At 44.3% G+C, this 20578-nt stretch overlaps 1 protein-coding gene across 3 annotated transcripts in view; it reads right to left on the bottom strand.

Moving 5' to 3' along the window:
- Positions 1 to 7518: 7518 nt before the first annotated feature.
- Positions 7519 to 20578, bottom strand: part of LOC128694607 (carbohydrate sulfotransferase 10-like) — a 29755-nt gene continuing 16695 nt past the window's right edge. For 2 of the 3 annotated variants that reach the window (XM_070089649.1, XM_070089648.1), the window contains exon 4: positions 7519 to 9418. In XM_070089649.1, the coding sequence (XP_069945750.1) occupies positions 8365 to 9418 (1054 nt within the window). In that variant the 3' untranslated portion in view covers positions 7519 to 8364. The remainder of the gene's footprint in view (positions 9419 to 20578) is intronic. The other variant, XM_070089647.1, reaches the window with a different exon arrangement.

Below are 20578 nucleotides of genomic sequence, written 5' to 3'. Positions count from 1 at the left end.
CACAACACTTTTTCTCCTTGCTATTAATGATTTGGCCTCTAGTCTTCCATCAAATATTTGGTCATCACTCTATGTTGATGACTTCGCTGTTGCCTGTGCAGGCGCTGACTGTCACCTTATTACAGTTTCTCTCCAGCATGCAGTCGACCGTGTTTCCAATTGGGCCACCACACATGGGTTTAAATTTTCCAGCACTAAAACCCACCAAATTACTTTCACTAGACGCTCTGTCATCTCCAGTCATCCTTTGTACCTCTATGGCTCCCGTATCCCTGAACGTGATACAGTCAAGTTTCTGGGCCTCCTCTTTGATCGTAGGTTATCCTGGAAACCTCACATTACCTCTCTGAAGGCAACTTGCCACAGCCAGCTGAACCTTCTTAAAACCCTTGCTCATCTTTCATGGGGAGCTGATCGTCGAACCCTCCTTCGCCTACATTCCACCCTTATCTTATCGAAACTTGATTATGGTGACCAGATCTATTCAGCGGCATCTCCTGCTACTCTCTCTAGCCTTAACCCCATTCATCACCAAGGATTACGTTTATGCCTTCGCGCTTTTCGCTCTTCCCCTGTCGAGAGCCTCTATGCAGAAGCGAATGTTCCATCCTTATCCGATCGCCGTGATGCCCATTGCCTTCGCTACTATGTACGCTCTCATGATCTCCGCAATCCTTCCTTTTATAGAATGGTCACTGATATTAGTAGACATTCTTTATTTGTTCGCCGCCCCTGTTTACTCCGTCCCTTTTCTCTTCGCCTTCATTTGCTCTTGTCTTCTCTTCAATTACCACCTTTCTATTTACATGTAGCATCTCACTTTTCCCTACCCCCCTGGGAAGTTCCAGCTGTTCGAGTCTGTTCTTTCTCTCTCCCTTGCTCGAAAGCCCAACTGTCTACGGTCGCTTCCCGCTCTCTTTTTCTTGATCACTTTCACTCTCATTCTCATGCCATTGCTGTGTACACAGATGGCTCTAAGTCTTCTGACGGCGTAGGGTTCGCAGCAGTGTTTCCGGACAGCGTCGTACAAGGGCATTTACTATCTTCGGCTAGTATTTTTACTGCTGAATTGTACGCCATCCTTACAGCACTTATCTGTATTGCATCTATGCCTGTGTCATCATTTGTGGTTGTCTCAGACTCCCTTAGTGCTTTACAGGCTTTACAGAAATTTGATACACCTCACCCCTTAGTCCTCCGTATCCAACTTTGGCTACGCCGCATCTTTACCAAGCATAAAGATATTGTTTTTTGTTGGGTCCCTGGTCATGTTGACATACAGGGCAATGAACAGGCAGACACTGCTGCGGGGTCAGCAGTACATGACCTACCAGTTTCATGTAGAGGTATTCCATTTACAGACTATTTTGCTGCAATATCTTCCCAACTTCACACCCGTTAGCAACAATGTTGGTCTACTATGCTTGGCTACAAACTTCAATCTATTAAACCGAGTATAGGTTACTGGCCGTCCTCTTATCACCAGTGTCGAGGTTGGGAGACTACTCTCTCCCGTCTTCGCATTGGCCATACTCGTCTTACTCATGGATATCTCATGGAGAGGCACCCTGCTCCTCTCTGTGAGAATTGCCAAGTTCCATTATCAGTCAGCCACATTCTGTTGGACTGCCCACTTTATCAACGAGCACTCAGAATTTACCTCCGTCGTCGTCTTCGCTCTGCTGCTCTCTCTTTACCTTCCCTTCTCACTGATGGACCCACCTTTCATCCAGACTCTCTCATTGACTTTTTGACAACAACTGACTTACTTCACAAATTCTGATACCTTCAGCCCTTTCTACTTCAATCTCTTGCTACCCTCTACCCCGTACTATCCCCTGCCCCGCTGTTTTCTGTAACCTACTGATCATCCCTCCTCCCTTCTGCCATCCAATACCCTCGCTTCCTTCCCTACCCTGCAGCGCTGTATAGCTCTTGTGGCTTAGCGCTTCTTTTTGATTATAATAATAATAATAATATGTTCATGTAGCATCTCGCTTTTCCCTACCCCCCTGGGAAGTTCCAGCTGTTCGAGTGTGTTCTTTCTCACTCCCTTGCTCGAAAGCCCAACTGTCTACGGTAGCTTCCCGCTCTTTTTCTTGACCACTTCCACACTCATTCTCATGCCATTGCAGTGTACACAGATGGCTCTAAGTCTTCTGACAGCGTAGGATTCGCAGCAGTGTTTCTGGACAGCATCGTACGAGGGCATTTACTATCTTCGGCTAGTATCTTTACTGCTGAATTGTATGCCATTCTTGCAGCACTTATCTGTATTGCATCTATGCCTGTGTCATCATTTGTGGTTGTCTCAGACTCCCTTAGTGCTTTACAGGCTATACAGAAATTTGATACACCTCACCCTTTAGTCCTCCGTATACAACTTTGGCTACGCCGCATCTCTACCAGGCATAAAGATATTGTTTTTTGTTGGGTCACTGGTCATGTTGATGTACAGGGCAACGAACAGGCAGACACTGCTGCACGGTCAGCAGTACATGACCTACCAGTTTCATATAGAGGTGTTCCATTTATGGACTATTTTGCTGCAATAGCTACCCACCTTCACACCCGTTGGCAACAACGTTGGTCTACTCTACTCGATAACAAACTTCAATCTATTAAACCGAGTATAGGTTACTGGCAGTCTTCTTGTCACCAGTGCCGAGGTTGGGAGACTACTCTCTCCCGTCTCCGCATTGGCCATACTCTTCTTACTCGTGGATATCTCGTGGAGAGGTGCCCTGCTCCTCTCTGTGAGAATTGTCAGGTTCCATTATCGGTCAGCCACATTCTGTTAGACTGCCCACTTTATCAACGAGCACGCAGAATTTACCTCCAATGTTGTCTTCGCTCCGCTGCTATCTTTACCTTCCCTTCTTGCTGATGGACCCATCTTTTATCCAGACTCTATCATTGACTTTTTGACAACAACTGACTGACTTCACAAACTCTGATGATACCTTCAGCCCTTTCTACCTCGATCTCTTGCTACCCTCTACCCTGCACTATCCCCTGCCCCGCTGTTTTCTGTAACCTACTGATCGCCCCTCCCCCCTTCTGCCGCCCAATACTCTCGCTTCCTTTCCTACCCTGCAGCGCTGTATAGCCCTTGTGGCTTAGCACTTCTTTTTTATTATAATAATAATCAGGAGATAGTGTGTCTGTCAATATGTGAAAAGGCAAGGCAGTTGCATGATCTCATTTAGAAAATGCCTCCAAGTAGTGACGATATTGATGAATTAAGGCCAGGAAAGGCTGGTTTGAGAGATTTAAGAATTGTAGTGGCATATACAATGTGATAAAGCATGGTGAGGCTGCTAGTTCAGACAAAAAAAAGGCTGAAATATATGTGCAGGACTTTAAGGAGTACATAGACTGAAAACTTAAAACCTGAACTAGTGTTTAATTGTGACGAAACAGGCCTGTTTTGGAAGAAAATGCCAAACAGGACCTACATTACTTCGGAGGCAAAAGCACTCCCAGGACACAAGCCTATGAAAGACAGGCTCACACTTGTGCAGTAATGCTAGTGGTGATTGCAAAGTGAAACCTTTACTTGTGTATCGCTCTGAAACTACCAGTGTGTTCACGAAAAACAATATCGTCAAGGGTAATTCGTGTGTGATGTGGAGATCAAACATTAAAGCATGGGTCACTAGGGAAATTTTCTTGGAGTGGTTTTATGGTGTTTGGCCCCACTGTGAAAAATTACCTCCTGGGAAATAAATTGTCACTCGAGTGCCTCCTGGTAATAGACAATGCTCCTGCTCATCCTCACGACTTGCAAGAGCAAATTGCGGGGGAGTTTAGCTTCATCAAAGTTAAGTTTTTGTGTTCTAATATAACTCTTCTCCTCCAGCTCATGGACCAGCAGGTCATTTCAAACTTCAAAAAAACTCTACAAAAAGCAGTGTTTCAAAAGTGCTTTGAAGTGACCACAGACACTCAATTGACCCTAAGAGAGTTTTGGAAAGATCACTTCAATATCCTCAGTTGCCTAAACCTTATAGGTAAGGCTTGGGAGGGAGTGACTTGCAGGACTTTGAACTCTGCTTGGAGGAAACTGTGGCCACAATGTGTACAAGAGAGGGATTTTGAAGGGTTTGGGGCTAACCCTCAGGAGCCTATGGCAGTTGTGGAATCTATTGTCATTGGGCCTCTTCATTGGCTCCTCTTCCAGGAGCCTCTTCACCTTGTCGTGGTGAAGAGGCTCCTGGTCTGAGGAATTAGACCTGTCGGTCTCCTTCCTCAGACCAAACCTAATTAACCCCCTTCCCTATCCCATCCTCCCTACCCTTCCTTTTCTCCTTCCTGTCCCTCCCTTATTCCCTTCCTCTTTGTGGCCTGTAGGATTCTTCCCACAGGCATGCTGGTTCCTAGGTAGGGGGAAGGGTACCGGGGTCCATCCCATTCCATTGAGGTTCTTGGCGGTGGCGTAGTTTGCCTTGGAATCTGGATCGCCTGGGGATGTCCCAATCCCTCTCCAGTATCCCGGAGGGTGGCTTTGGGTGTCTTTCGGGCGATGGGTGTATCTCTGGAAGCCACCTTTCAGATTCCGGGGGTGGTGGCCGAAGGAGGTATGCTTTGTGGCGGATATCTGGCCGCCCTCTCTTTTGTCCACCGAGGTAGCTCGGCAGATGTGAGGTTGCTATCCCGGATTGCTGGTTTACTGGCATGAAGGGTAGAGTATGGCATGGGTTCCATGCTGCATCTGCGCTACTTGTGGTGCTGAGGTCCTCTTGGGCACGGAGGCCCCTCAAGGAAGGTTCCTTGATGTTGGTGAGGGGCTCTTGATTTAGGGAATTGGATCTGTGCTCCAGTTCCCCGAATTAAGCCTGAATGCCTTCCACATCCCCCCCCCCAGGCGCTGTATAATCCTCCGGGTTTAGCGCTTCCCCTTGATTATAATAATAATAATTGGGCGTGGAGGGAGATTTCCGGCCCTTTCATCCCTCCTGGGAACTATTCCTCCCCGTTCCCCCCCTTTTTTTTTCTTTATTTTCTTTTTTTTTCTTAAAAACAAAAAGAAAAGAAGTAACCTAACCATGGAGAACCCAGTCCATGAACCTACTATCCCCGGGCCCCTTGTTGATATGGCACCCCATTCTGACCCTGCCTCATTTTTTGACCACTCTTCGGACACTCCTGCTGCCCCTGTACCTCTTGATGGTGCCGTTTCCTCACCTGCTTCAGGTACCAGGGTTTCGACTGACTCCTTCGATTTGTCTGACCTCTGCTCTCCTTTGACTATGCTTCCGGCCTCTCCCTCTATGGTGCGGCAATTTTCGAATCGCCAGCCCGTTTCACGTCGGACCAACTCCGGTCCTGCTCCTAAATGCCAACGACAATCTCCTGATGATGCTACTTCGTTATCTTCCCATTCTACTCGGAAAAGACCGACACGTCATGCACTCCGTCTCCACACACAGTTTCGGACCACACAATGGACTAAATTCTTTACTTTAAGACCTACTTCTTCTACTGCCTATCTGTTTGGAACCCACACTTGATCAAGCACGTCAAGAAATTAGAGAAAGTGCAAAGGTTTGCGAAAGGTTAGTTCCAGAGCCAAGGGGAATGTCTTACGAAGAAAGGTTGAGGGAAATCGGCCTGACGACACTGGAGTACAGGAGGGTTTAGAGGAGACATGATAACAACATACAAAATACTGCGTAGAATAGACAAGGTGGACAGAGACAGGATGTTCCAGAGATGGGACACAGAAACATGGGGTCGCAATTGGAAGTTGAAGACCCAGACGAGTCAAAGGAATATTAGGAAGTATTTCTTCAGTCATAGAGTAGTCAGGAAGTGGAATAGCCTAGCAAGTGATGTAGTGGAGGCAGGAACCATACATAGCTTTAAGATGAGGTATGATAAAGCTCATGGAGCAGGGAGAGAAAGGACCTAGTAGCACTCAGTGAAGAGGCGGGGCCAGGAGCCGAGTCTCCTGGCGAGTACACACATACACACACACAAAAAAAAGGATGCCCACCCCTGACCTAGGAACTAGACCCCAAAAGGGTTAACAGGAGTACATCTGCACTGATATCTATAGTTCATTTATGTTACAAGCAAATTTAGGAAATTTACTTAATAGGTCTGGTATCTTATTTTCATTAATGAGATATCTTGACATGTCACATAGATTATTATACTTTCTATCTCTATTCCTCAATAAGTGGACAATTAAGCCTGAATGCCTTCCACATCCCCCCCCCCAGGCGCTGTATAATCCTCCGGGTTTAGCGCTTCCCCCTTGATTATAATAATAATTGGAGAGAGGTGCTTATGGCAATATTCCGGTCCATAAGCTCCTCTCTCTCCTATGTGCGGGTTTTGTTTTATTCCAGCCACGGTATTGTGCCTTTTTGTTATTTATTTGCATTTGGTTTAATCATGTGTGTGGAGTCTGGAGCGTGTGTTCCGGGGGTCAATGCCCCCGCGGCCCTGTCTGTGACCAGGCCTCATGGTGGATCAGGGCCTGATCAACCAGGCTGTTACTGCTGGCTGCATGCAATCCAACGTACGAACCACAGCCCCGCTGATCAGGTACCGGCTTTAGGTGCTTGTCCAGTCTGTCTGCCAAACCACAAGAAGTACGTACTTGTAACCAAGCCTAAACCTGGTCACTACAACGTTAGTCAGTCTGCTCACATTGCAAGTTGCTCTGTACGTATATTTATCTACGTTCTTAGGCTTCTAATTGCATTTCTATAACACTGTTTCATTATTTACTTCAATAATATTATTCCTAGTGCTAGACACAGGTACACCAAAATTATATTCTACATTCTCTTACCTGGTACTTGGCTAATGCATCAACTTTATCATGGAGTATTATTATTATGAGTGTAATCGTGCAGGAGCGCTAAACCTGTAGGATTATAGTGTATCTGGGGGGTGATGGAAGGTATTCAGGCTCAACTCGGGGTACCGTAGCACAGATCCAATTCCCTAGATCAAGAGCCCCTCGCCTGCATCAAGGAACCTCCCTTGAGAGGTTAATGGAGTAAGCCACCTTGAAATGTAGAAATTAATCAGTTATTCTTGCCTTATGACTTTTTTTTTTTCACGAAGGTATACCTCAATCTCTTGCTATCCTCTACCCCTGCACTATCCCCTGCCCCGCTGTTTTCTATAACCTACTAATGATCCCTCTTACCTTTGTAACTTGTGAGCTCATTACCTTTGTACCTAGTTCAGCTATCAAAACTTTGGGGGCCCAGTCCCTGGACCCATTACGTACCTCTGTAATCTTTTGACTACCTCCCACAGGATGGGTATGTGGTGCATAATAAACATATTAAACTAACTTCCCTTCTGCCGCCCAATACCCTCGCTTCCTTCCCTACCCTGCAGCGCTGTATAGCCCTTGTGGCTTAGCGCTTCTTTTTGATTATAATAATAATAATTATTGCTCACAATACACATGGCAGCAACTCTGTTGCTAAATCAGTTTTAAAGGGAAGAAAACGTAAGTATTTGTATTACATATTTTATTCTAAAATGCATTTGTGTAAAAATACAGTACACAGTATATATACAATACATATACAAAGAAAGAACATCACAATTTATGAACACATTGTTATGGTTTGCAACAATTAAAAAAAATCATTGTTGCACTGCTCAGTCATTACATATTATCACAAAAATATGACTCGACATGTCCTTCCCTTTCTTAGATCAGACCTAATTACCTCCCATTCCCAAAGCTCTACATGTTCAGTGATCCTTATGAACGTGCTGCAATATGAAATCGCTAGACGCATGAAGATTACTGCTAATCACTTGTGATCAATACTGTATATCTAAACTAGGAAGAGATATCACATGACATAGGCTACACCTGAGACACCCATTACTGCTTTTCCAACAGGCACCGCTGTATAGCCCTTGTGGCTTAGCGCTTCTTTTTGATTATAATAATAATAATCCAACAGGCACTACCTTCACGGCCTGTCATGGCACCACTTCCAAGTCTTACCTCATTTGACAACCACTGAAGGGCTCTTTGAGCCAAGAAAATGAAGGTAGCTTTCCTTTCCTCACCCCTCAAGGGAGGTTCTTTGATGCTGGTGAGGGGCTCTTGATCTAGGGTATTGGATTTTTGCTCGAATTCCCTGAATTAAGCCTGAATGCCTTCACCCCCACAGGCGCTGTATAACACCTACAGGTTTAACGCTCCCCCTGATAATACTATCCTTTCCTCAGATCAAACCTTATTCTGCAGGTGTTGTATGACCACTTTTGTGGGTTTAATATTTCCTTGTGAATGTATTAATTCACATGACAAATACAGTAACTATATTTGAAAATTCTTTGAGCTGCAGTTTTTGGTTGAATATTTACTAACTTCTACTCTGGTTTAGAGTTGTCTGCATCAGGTTCTATGTCATTACTAATATCAACATGTGAACCTCTTTCACCTGTGAGGGGCAGACCCATGCTGGAGCTACCCGACTCTGGTGCTTGTGCCTTAACTGCATTTGCATGTTCTGCCTTCAGAAGTGCTTTCTCCCGTGCTGCTTCCAGCAAGATCTGCAGCATGTCATGATTTGCCCGAGGAAGATCAACCATGAGCGCAGGATCTAGTGCCTCTTCTCCAGGTTTTGCATATGCCATGTGCTCCTCTATTGTATATCCATATAGTTGAAAATCCAGTTTATATTTTTTGTACAACTCTAGGATTTGTGCTAAAGTGAGCTCCGAAAAGTACTGCTTGCGTATCTTGGGCGTGAGGTTGTAGACAAAATAATCTGTAGTGTTGAGTGATCCAAGACCAGCTTTCTTCCAAGCCCACTGTACGTCATGCCAGAGTGTCTCAAAGTGGGTTACCATGTTATACTGTATATGACAAGGAGTGCAACGGCGCATTGTCAACTGCCAAGAATCTTCCAGGTGGTGTGTGTCACGTGCCAGTAAGAACCTGACAAATTCCTCAAAAGTAGGCCCCTTACTATGGCCTGGGGACTGGCGGTAGGTTCGAACAATACGGCGTCCATAATGCAGATACCCATGTGGATTTTTTTCTGGGTCCTCTAATATATGGCGGTAAGATGCTAAAAGACGATCAAATGGATGACGGGCCATCAAGACTGTTATAGATTTTGCCAGGACAGTTGGGTATGCTTCCCACGAATTTAAATATGGAAAATTGTGTCGGGCAATAGCAGCTGGTGGTTCATGAAGTCTATATAATTGACGCTCCGTGAACCTACCTGTAAGCTGAAGAAGGCGACGAGCTAGCCATTGTATCCCATTCCGGGCTGCTGGACACACAGCCAAATGATGGTTCTCAGAGACTAACAGTGCTTGGTACAACGGAGACTTAGGAATATTGACCAAAGCAATTAATTCCTCTTGAGTTACATTATTACTCTTACCAGTTGCCCATAATCCTAAATTCCACCTGCAAGTAGAATAGTCACATAATAGTAAAAACCTTGCATTATTTTAATGTACAGATAGTAATAATAGACAAAAATAATACAGCAATAAAATCTTTCTGCAGTACAAATTCCAGGGATGCCCCACCTGAATGTGTTGAGCCCTGGTAAGCCCGTAGCCCATTGTATTCCCAATACTGTATGGGAACCCCTTTTACTATTGGTTTTGTGATTGCTTATATTCAGCATCGGCTCACAGACCAGCAAATGCCAGAATAATATTCTGGTAGTCAAGTTCAGCGCTAAATCTGATAGGGACACACAGTGCTGCAGGGAGGGGGAGTGAATGGAGAAATTTTAAAGAGTAGGAGAAAGTGACGGGCAAGAATGTGTAAGGGTAGGGAAAAGTGTAAGAGTAAATTAAACATAAAAGTTGGTGCAGTAGGTTATTTTTTGTTAGAAGGCCAGTGTTGGAACTTATTCGGTCCTGATACACCCCGTCAACTAACTACACGAATACCACCTGGTGGTTCACACTTACACTCACTCACCCATTTGACCATAAACAGAAATATTAATCTCAATCTTAAAATACTGAATCCTGTGATACTCCAATACTGAAACTATGTACTGTGCCAAAACAAAAGCATTCACATTGCTAAACTCACAAACTAGTATTTAGTCACTTAGCCATAATACCAACTTACCTCATAATTTGTAATATTTTACAATTAAGAATAAAACTAAGTCTGCCCGAAATGCCTAGCCATGCTAGGTGTTCTAGTGGTACACTCTGTAATCATTATTTTACTACATGTAAACCACACAATAACCAAATTCTGTAAACTCAGCATTGTAATCCTTATGGAGAATAAACTTTGAATTGAAAAAATAAAGTTCCACAGGGTAAATAAGCCGTACGACGCCCCTAATCCCAAATAGACCGTCTGAGTTTTGCGGGCTTCACGTCAACCCAAAACATACACATACACCCGGGTTGGCGAAGTTGGTTGGAAGGTATATTTTAACTGATAGATTTACCCTTCAAGGAAGATGTAGGTAGTTTATACTGTTAGTAAACTAATATTAGGATTATTGAGGCAATTGAAGACACATGACCATAACACAAAACACAGATCTCTTTTTGATGTACCTCGTGTCCATATCACACTGTGTAAAAACTCTATGCACATAAAGGGCCCCAAAATATGGATTTCATTACCAGAAGATACTAAAGTAACCCGGTCTGAAAATCAATTTAAGACTTCTCAAAAACCACAATCACCCTAGACTAAATGCTAAATACTCAGTACTCACATACTCGATTATGTATTCCTATATCATAATTTCAACAATTACTTTTGAACCTTTTATCCATTGTTGACAGGAATATAATTAAATCATTGTTTTCACAAAAAGCATTTTTGAATATATGAATATATCTTTTGTCTTATATAAATTAGATTCACTTATAATTAATAATCTACTTTAGAACTATGATATAATTAATATTCTACTGTACAACTATGATATAATTCTTAGTGTTAAGTAGTCAGTTAAGTTGGCCCATAATGCCTAGGCATAATAGAGGCTCTCTCTGCATTGCAACCCATTACTGTAAATACATAATCTCAATGAACTATTTGCAAAGACAAATAAATAAATAATGTAGGCCTAAGACCTTAACGTAGGTAGGAATAGGTCTTTAATATTGGCAAACACTAAGTTATATTAGCTATGAAGAACTGGCAGCCCAAGCTTGAACAACGAGGCGTTGGTCTTTGAGACACCAGTGCTTTCTTCTAAGACAGGACACTATCCTACCAACAAGTGCCTTGAACAGCTGGGCGGCGCCCCCACATGTCTACATATAATAGACCTGGGGAGATCTGGTGGAGGCACCTCTAAGCACTGTAGATGCCCTTCTCCATCATGCCCATTACAGTAAGACAAGATCTCTCTTTCTCAGTATTCTGGCCAGGTTCTGGGGGGAAACGCGAGTGAGTTACACTGTGGGTCTGTGTGCAGTTGGACGCCCATAGACCAGTATGTACCGGCGTCCCCTCTTTAAATTACAAGCTTAGAAGCTAGTGTCACTTCCTGCTTAGTTATACTAGGGGATACACACTCCCTTGGAATCAGGAATTTCTGTGGTGCAGGCAGGTCACTCATACCGACTAAATATTGCAGGAATTAGGTTCCCGACTGCACGTGGTGACTTGAAGGGAAAAGTCCAGAGGGGCTAAGGCTTAGGGAGGTTGAAGACCGGGTGATATATTCTCCAGCACCAAGTTAGTTAGTCCCTATTCGTGCATGAAGGTGGAAATTCTTTCAACATCAGTTATTTATGAAAATGTGTCATATAAACCACTTGTGAGGCTGAGGTACCAACCTCAGAGCTCAGTGTCAACAGAGCTTGCTAGGGTAGATAATTCACATGGAGGCAGTCCAGATAAATTTCCACAGTCAGTATGAGTGTGCTGGGGCACTGGAGTTGTCAAAAGTGAATTCTGACTGACAATGTGACCTGACAATTCTCAGAGTAGTGCTGGGCATTTTTCCACGACGTACCCGTGAGATGCATGTAGCAGATATGCAAGAGTGTGTAGTTTCCCAAACGTGGCAGAGATAGACAGAATCCTAAATGTGACGTGATAGAAAATTTGTGGTTCAACTTGGGCCAATGTTGTTGCCAGCAGTTACGAAGTTGTTGAGAGATCACTAGAAAATAGTCTGAGAAAGGAATACCCCTGTGGGAAATATATCATGAGCACTGACGAGTACAAGGACCCAGCAAAAAAGTGTTAGAAACACAGCATAACCTAAGTTGTATACAAAGCACAATGGGATGATGGAGCCAAATTTCTGGATAACCTGTAGTACACTGAGCCTCCAAAATGACTATGAAGGACGAGGCGGACATCGATGTAATGTGTATGATAGCAGTGAGAAATGTCTATTTATACTCGGCTGTGAGAACACTGACCAGTTCTAGTAAATTATCCTAATTTTTTTTTTCAGGAAAAACTGCTACTTACCCAGTACAATCAGGGGATAAAGAATCGTCAATGTACACAGCAATAACATGAGAATGGAAGTTATCTATCACGCAGGAAAGTGAGGGAGAAACAAACGTGAAACTTTGTGACTTTTCAAGGATGGAAAGAAAAGCAAGATGCTGGGTGAACTTAATGGGAAGGTAAAGTAAGACAAGCCAATAGAATGAATGTGGAGAGGAAAGGGTCATAATAAATGCAGGTAACGAATAAACAAATTAACCTTGTTAATATATGTTGTCCTATACATATAGGGCCCCTCAAGAGAAGTTCCTTGATGGTGGTGAGAGGGCTCTTGATCTAGGGAATTAGATCTGTGCTCCAATTCCCTGAATTAAGCCTGAATGCCTTCCCCCACAGGTGCTGTATAATCCTTATAGGTTTAACGCTCCCCATAATAGTGATACAGTGAGCATCATGCCAATCTTGCAAGGATTTGGCCTTTGCCTGTCATATAAACTTCCTCTTTAAGGGGGGCTCCCTGTCATGGTAAAGAGGCTCTTGGCCTGAGGAATTGGACCTTTTGGTCTTCTTCCTCAGACCAAACCTAATTACCCTCCAATCGCCCCATCCCTATCCCATCCTCCCCATCCCCCCTTTTTTACCCTTTCCTCCCCCCCTCCCATCCCTCCCTTTTCCCCATCCCATTTGTAGCCTCTGGGATCCTCCCCTCTGGCATTTTGGTTTCTAGGTAGGGGCAAGTGTGCAGGGGTTCATCCCGTTCCTCGAAGCTCCTCAGGAGTGGTGTAATTTGCCGTGGAAACTGGAGGCGCCCTGCTCCCTTCCCGGATTTCCAGGAGGTGGGGCAGGTTATGATGAATGGTTTGAAAAACCATTCATCATAACCCCATACCCATCCTGTGGGCGGTAGTCAAAAGATTACAAAGGTACATAATGGGTCCAGGGACTGGACCCCAAAGTTATGATAGCTGAACTAGTTACAAAGGTAATGAACTCCAGGTAGATCTGGTCACAATCATGGCAAGTTACAAAGGTAATGAATCAGCCTCACTCCTATACATGGTTACAGTCATGAACAAATTACAAAGTAATGAGCCACGGATACGTCCACACCTGGTCACAATTGTAATGAGTTATAAATGCAAATATTAAGTGGGTCATACACCCACACGAGCGCGCGCGCACACACATACACACACGAGGGCGCACGCACAGACACATGCACATGAGCGTACTAATATATGCATACACACAAGCACGCACACCCTCACACACACACACACACACACACACACACACACACACACACACACACACACACACACACACACACACACACACACACACACACGCACACATACACACACACACACACACACACACACACACACACACACACACACACACACACACACACACACACAGAAGTAAGACAAGAGAGAGAGGGGTGGGTTGATTGCATCTTCTTGGACTGCAAGAAGGCCTTTGACACAGTTCCTCACAAGAGATTAGTGCAGAAGCTAGAGCATCAGGCGCATATAACAGGAAGGGCACTGCAATGGATCAGAGAATACCTGACAGGGAGGCAACAACGAGTCATGGTACGTAATGATGTATCACAGTGGGCACCTGTGACGAGCGGGGTCCCACAGGGGTCGGTCCTAGGACCAGTGCTATTTTTGGTATATGTGAACGACATGACGGAAGGGTTAGACTCAGAAGTGTCCCTGTTTGCAGATGATGTGAAGTTAATGAGGAGAATTAAATCTGATGAGGACCAGGCAGGACTTCAAAGAGACCTGGACAGACTGGACACCTGGTCCAGCAAATGGCTTCTCGAATTTAATCCTGCCAAATGCAAAGTCATGAAGATAGGGGAAGGTCAAAGAAGTCCACAGACAGAGTATAGGCTAGGTGGCCAAAGACTGCAAACCTCACTCAAGGAGAAAGATCTTGGGGTGAGTATAACACCGAGCATGTCTCCGGAAGCACACATCAATCAGATAACTGCTGCAGCATATGGGCGCCTGGCAAACCTGAGAACAGCATTCCGATACCTTAGTAAGGAATCATTCAAGACACTGTACACCGTGTATGTCAGGCCCATACTGGAGTATGCAGCACCTGTTTGGAACCCGCACTTGATAAAGCACGTCAAGAAACTAGAGAAAGTACAAAGGTTTGCCACAAGGTTAGTTCCAGAGCTAAGGGGAATGTCCTATGAAGAAAGATTAAGGGAAATCGGCCTGACGACACTGGAGGACAGGAGGGTCAGGGGAGACATGATAACGACATATAAAATACTGCGTGGAATAGACAAGGTGGACAAAGACAGGATGTTCCAGGGAGGGGACACAGAAACAAGAGGCCACAATTGGAAGTTGACACAAATGAGTCAGAGAGATAGTAGGAAGTATTTCTTCAGTCATAGAGTTGTAAGGCAGTGGAATAGCCTAGAAAATGACGTAGTGGAGGCAGGAACCATACACAGTTTTAAGACGAGGTTTGATAAAGCTCATGGAGCGGGGAGAGAGAGGGCCTAGTAGCAACCGGTGAAGAGGCGGGGCCAGGAGCTAGGACTCGACCCCTGCAACCACAAATAGGTGAGTACAAATAGGTGAGTACACACACACACACACACACACATTTGTGAATGACATGACGGAAGGAATAAACTCCGAGGTGTCCCTGTTTGCAGATGACGTGAAGTTGATGAGAAGAATTCATTCGATCGAAGACCAGGCAGAACTACAAAGGGATCTGGACAGGCTGCAGACCTGGTCCAGCAATTGGCTCCTGGAGTTCAATCCCACCAAGTGCAAAGTCATGAAGATTAGGGAAGGGCAAAGAAGACCACAGACGGAGTACAGTCTAGGGGGCCAGAGACTACAAACCTCACTCAAGGAAAAAGATCTTCCGACATCTTAATAAGGAATCGATCAGGACCCTGTACACCGTGTACGTTAGGCCCATTTTGGAGTATGCGGCACCAGTTTGGAACCCATACCTAGCCAAGCATGTAAAGAAACTAGAGAAAGTGCAAAGGTTTGCAACAAGCCTAGTCCCAGAGCTAAGAGGTATGTCCTACGAGGAGAGGTTAAGGGAAATCAACCTGACGACACTGGAGGACAGGAGAGATAGGGGGTACATGATAACGACTTACAAAATACTGAGAGGAATTGACAAGGTGGACAAAGATAGGATGTTCCAGAGACTGGACACAGCAACACGGGGACACAGTTGGAAGCTGAAGACACAGATAAATCACAGGGATGTTGGGAAGTATTTCTTCAGCCACAGAGTAGTCAGGAAGTGGAATAGCTTAGGAAGCGATGTAGTGGAGGCAGGATCCATACATAGCTTTAAGCAGAGGTACGATAAAGCTCATGGTTCAGGGAGAGTGACCTAGTGGCGACCAGTGAAGAGGCGGGGCCAGGAGCTAGGAGTCGACCCCTGCAACCTCAACTAGGTGAGTACAACTAGGCGAGTACACACACACACACACACACACACACACACACACACACATGTGGTAATGCTTTATTTACAGCTAGCAAAGTCAGGGTAATGCTTTATTTACAGCTAGCAAAGTCAGGGTATTTCTCCAGAATGGTCTGTAATATACCACTGTGGATAAAATACTTTGCCATTTCTTGAACATTTCTGAGTGAGTTTTCTCTAAATTCATTAATTTTATCGCACTCCAGTACATAATGACGCAAGGTGTGACAATAGTCCATCTGGCAAAGTTTACATTTCGTTTGGTCTACATCTGGTGGTGAGGATTTAACCTGCCAAAGATACTTGTAACCCAGCCGGAGCCGGGCGGTAGTGACATCCAAGAGTCTGCTCATCTTGCTGGATGCGCCATAGACATGTGGCTCCTCCTGCATGATGGAATGATGATAGATGGACTGACTTGTGTCAATCTCCCTAAGTCTTAAGTCAATAAAGTTCAATTGAAGTTCTTTTCGTATTATTGTTCTCAAACTGCTGACAACCCAAGATTGTAATCTACTCCATCTTTGAAAGCATACAGCTTAGCCAATTTATCAGTTTTATCATGCATCTGAAGACCAATGTGAGATGGAATCCACAGCATGTGCACTCTGACTCCACTGTCCACAATCTTACCATACCTATGTCTGGCGTCTGACACAAGCATGCCACAATTTATACTTAATGAGTTGAGAGCATTTATGGATGAGAGAGAATCAGTTACAATTAAAGTGTCAACCTTAGATACATGGACGCATTTGAGTGCAAGGAGTATGACAAACAGTTCTGTTTGAAGGGTAGAGGCCCAGTTATTGATGCGCCGCATGACCCTTGTCAGTTTAGCTTTATTTGATTATAATAATATATAGACTTACAAATGGGGACGATCGAAAAAACAAGAAACATAATCGGTGATGAATGGGATCAAGGTTAGAGATAGTAGTGGGGGAGGCTGAAGAATAGTTGGTCATCGTAGGTGTTCATATAAGATTAGAACAGAATGAAGGTGATGAAGGGTTCGTCTGTCAATCCCCAAGAAAGATGGGCTAGAGTTTTAAGGAAGTTCAGGCAGTTATGACAAGCAGCTTTCAGGAAGGTTACAAGAGTGTTCCAGAACATTCGGTGTTCAAACAAGACCGTGAAATTTGACAATATCCCTGAACAGCACATCAGAACTTCACAGATAGAACAGTATGAGGGTCAAGGTATCTTGTGAAAATAATCTCATGAGTTCTAGCAACAAAATTTAAACCCAGGAGAAATGGCCCAGTGCGAAACACTATCAGTAGCACTCTAGAGAGAGACTTCTACAAGGTGACATCAGTGTCTGAACAAGCTATAGCAAAATCGTCGACAGAGACTACCAAGAAGGGAGAACAGAGGCAAGGTTATTGATAGCAAGCAGGAAGAGAGTAGTACTAAGAACACTGCTTTGAGGGACACCTTCAGCCTGAAAAGAGGTTAAGGGAAGAGCTATTATTTACCCGGACACAGAAGTGCCTTTCCGACAAGAAATCCCTAAGGAAAAGCGACAATTTGCCTCGAAGGCCCAACGAAGGCTGCATGAGGCCAAATTGTAACGCCAGCTAGTGTCAAAGTTTTTTGAGATCAAGAAAGACTGCAATAACTGAGTAGTTATTGGAAAAGGCATTAATGAGTAGGAATACATATGGACTAAAGTATTGCCGACTGAAAGGCCTTGAAGACAACCAAACACGCTGGGAGAGAGAATTACGGTTTCCAAATACCATAATAAATGTTTATACATTCTAACAACTTATTGTACAACTTTCACTAGTAAGAGCAATGAATCTGTAATGAGATGTCGTAGACCGAGGTTCCTGTCTTACAAAAAAGTGGAACAGTAGTTTTCTACTGAAGAGGCAGAATCCACTGGGACCATCTATCTTAATAGATAGTCTTGTTGTTCAGGGACATTACGCAGGATTTACTTCTGACATTACCATTGTTCTAACACGCAGACCTTTCCGAAAATCCCACCTTTGATGCAGATTTTTAATTACACAAACTACGATTTTATTTTTGCAATCCTCCCCCCCCCCAATCTACTAACTTATACCCTCTAATCCAGGGGTTCCTAACTTTTTCTCTACCCCGCATCCCTAGGAAATGTTTGATTACTGTTGCAACAGCTTACAAAAGTAACATGACATTTGAAGATGAAGTCAAATTTCTAGTTTTTGAATCACAAATACAAGCAAATACAGTACCGCGAGTAAAATAAACGGAATTGAGCTTCTCATTAGGGTTCTTTGTTTCACCCCCCTAAAATACCATCTCGCACCCCTGCAGTCTAACCTTGAAATGCTCCTTCCCTAGCACTACCCTACCATACGGGTTTATCGCTTGCAATAATATATAGATTCATCAAGACTAAAGTACGGAGCACCTTCAAGGCCGAGAGACTGATTACCTCTTCTTCCACGATCTTCTGTGTACCTCTGCATTGAATTGGAAAAGCAAGTGTGTAATTAATCTTGTCCGTATTGTATAATAATAATAATAATAATAATAATAATATCTTTATTTCTACAAGTACATGTACAAGAACATGTCCTAGCTGACATCATTGACTATTACTATACAGAAAGCCGCTCGTTTTGCAGAGCATTTCGGGTAAATTGGGTCAGTTTTGTCCCAGGATGCGACCCACACTAGTCGACTAACTTCCAGATACCCATTTTACTGATGGGGAACATAGACAACCAGTGTAATGAAACACGCCCAATGTTTCTACCCTCGCCGGGAATCGAACCCGCACACCACGCCGTATGAAGCAAGAGCTTTAGCCACCAGGCCACGGGGCTCCTACATATCATTAATGTTTTGCCCATCTTCTGTAGCATTAGAATTTGACTGGACTGCAATAAATCTACACAACAGTGATCACTTCCTAATTATTATTACCTCCAATTCATACACCTTGTTTCCTTACTGCTCCCAACAACAATTTGACAGTACAAACTGGCCACCTTGTATACTTCATACCGCTTTTCCTCCCTGGTTCTCCTACAGGCAAGCATTTTGTCACCTTTGTCATGTCATCAGCCGCCACGCTCGCCATCCCCTCGGGCCTCAATCAACTAAGAAATGCCTCTGCTGTGTATGAGTGTGTGTGTGTGTGTACTCACATATTTGTACTCACCTATTTGTGGTTGCAGGGGTCGATTCTTAGCTCCTGGCCCCGCCTCTTCACCGGTTGCTACTGGGCCCTCTCTCTCCCCGCTCCATGAGCTTTATCAAACCTCGTCTTAAAACTGTGTATGGTTCCTGCCTCCACTACGTCATTTTCTAGGCTATTCCACTGCCTTACAACTCTATGACTGAAGAAATACTTCCTAATATCTCTCTGACTCATTTGTGTCTTCAACTCCCAATTGTGGCCTCTTGTTTCTGTGTCCCCTCCCTGGAACATCATGTCTTTGTCCACCTTGTCTATTCCACGCAGTATTTTATATGTCGTTATCATGTCTCCCCTGACCCTCCTGTCCTCCAGTGTCGTCAGGCCGATTTCCCTTAATCTTTCTTCATAGGACATTCCCCTTAGCTCTGGAACTAACCTTGTCGCAAACCTTTGTACTTTCTCTAGTTTCTTGACGTGCTTTATCAAGTGCGGGTTCCAAACAGGTGCTGCATACTCCAGTATGGGCCTGACATACACGGTGTACAGTGTCTTGAACGATTCCTTACTAAGGTATCGGAATGCTGTTCTCAGGTTTGCCAGGCGCCCATATGCTGCAGCAGTTATCTGATTGATGTGTGCTTCCGGAGACATGCTCGGTGTTATACTCACCCCAAGATCTTTCTCCTTGAGTGAGGTTTGCAGTCTTTGGCCACCTAGCCTATACTCTGTCTGTGGTCTTCTGTGCCCTTCCCCTATCTTCATGACTTTGCATTTGGCAGGATTAAATTCGAGAAGCCATTTGCTGGACCAGGTGTCCAGTCTGTCCAGGTCTTTTTGAAGTCCTGCCTGGTCCTCATCAGATTTAATTCTCCTCATTAACTTCACATCATCTGCAAACAGGGACACTTCTGAGTCTAACCCTTCCATCATGTCGTTCACATATACCAAAAATAGCACTGGTCCTAGGACCGACCCCTGTGGGACCCCACTCGTCACAGGTGCCCACTGTGATACATCATTACGTACCATGACTCATTGTTTCCTCCCTGTCAGGTATTCTCTGATCCATTGCAGTGCCCTTCCTGTTATATGCGCCTGATGCTCTAGCTTCTGCACTAATCTCTTGTGAGGAACTGTGTCAAAGGCCTTCTTGCAGTCCAAGAAGATGCAATCAACCCACCCCTCTCTCTCGTGTCTTACTTCTGTTATTTTATCATAAAACTCCAGAAGGTTTGTGACACAGGATTTGCCTTCCGTGAATCCGTGCTGGTTGGCATTTATACTCTTGTTCAGTTCCAGGTGCTCCACCACTCTCCTCCTGATAATCTTCTCCATAATTTTGCATACTATACACGTCAATGACACAGGTCTATAGTTTAGTGCCTCTTTTCTGTCTCCTTTTTTAAAAATGGGAACTACATTTGCCGTCTTCCATACCTCAGGTAGTTGCCCAGTTTCCAGGGACGTGTTGAAGATTGTGGTAAGTGGCACGCACAACATATCTGTTCCCTCTCTAAGGACCC

Source organism: Cherax quadricarinatus, chromosome 29 (assembly GCF_038502225.1).
Source record: "Cherax quadricarinatus isolate ZL_2023a chromosome 29, ASM3850222v1, whole genome shotgun sequence".
Classification (NCBI taxonomy): domain Eukaryota; kingdom Metazoa; phylum Arthropoda; class Malacostraca; order Decapoda; family Parastacidae; genus Cherax; species Cherax quadricarinatus.
Note: the sequence above shows the minus strand (reverse complement) of the source record. Positions and strands in the feature narration are given on the sequence as shown.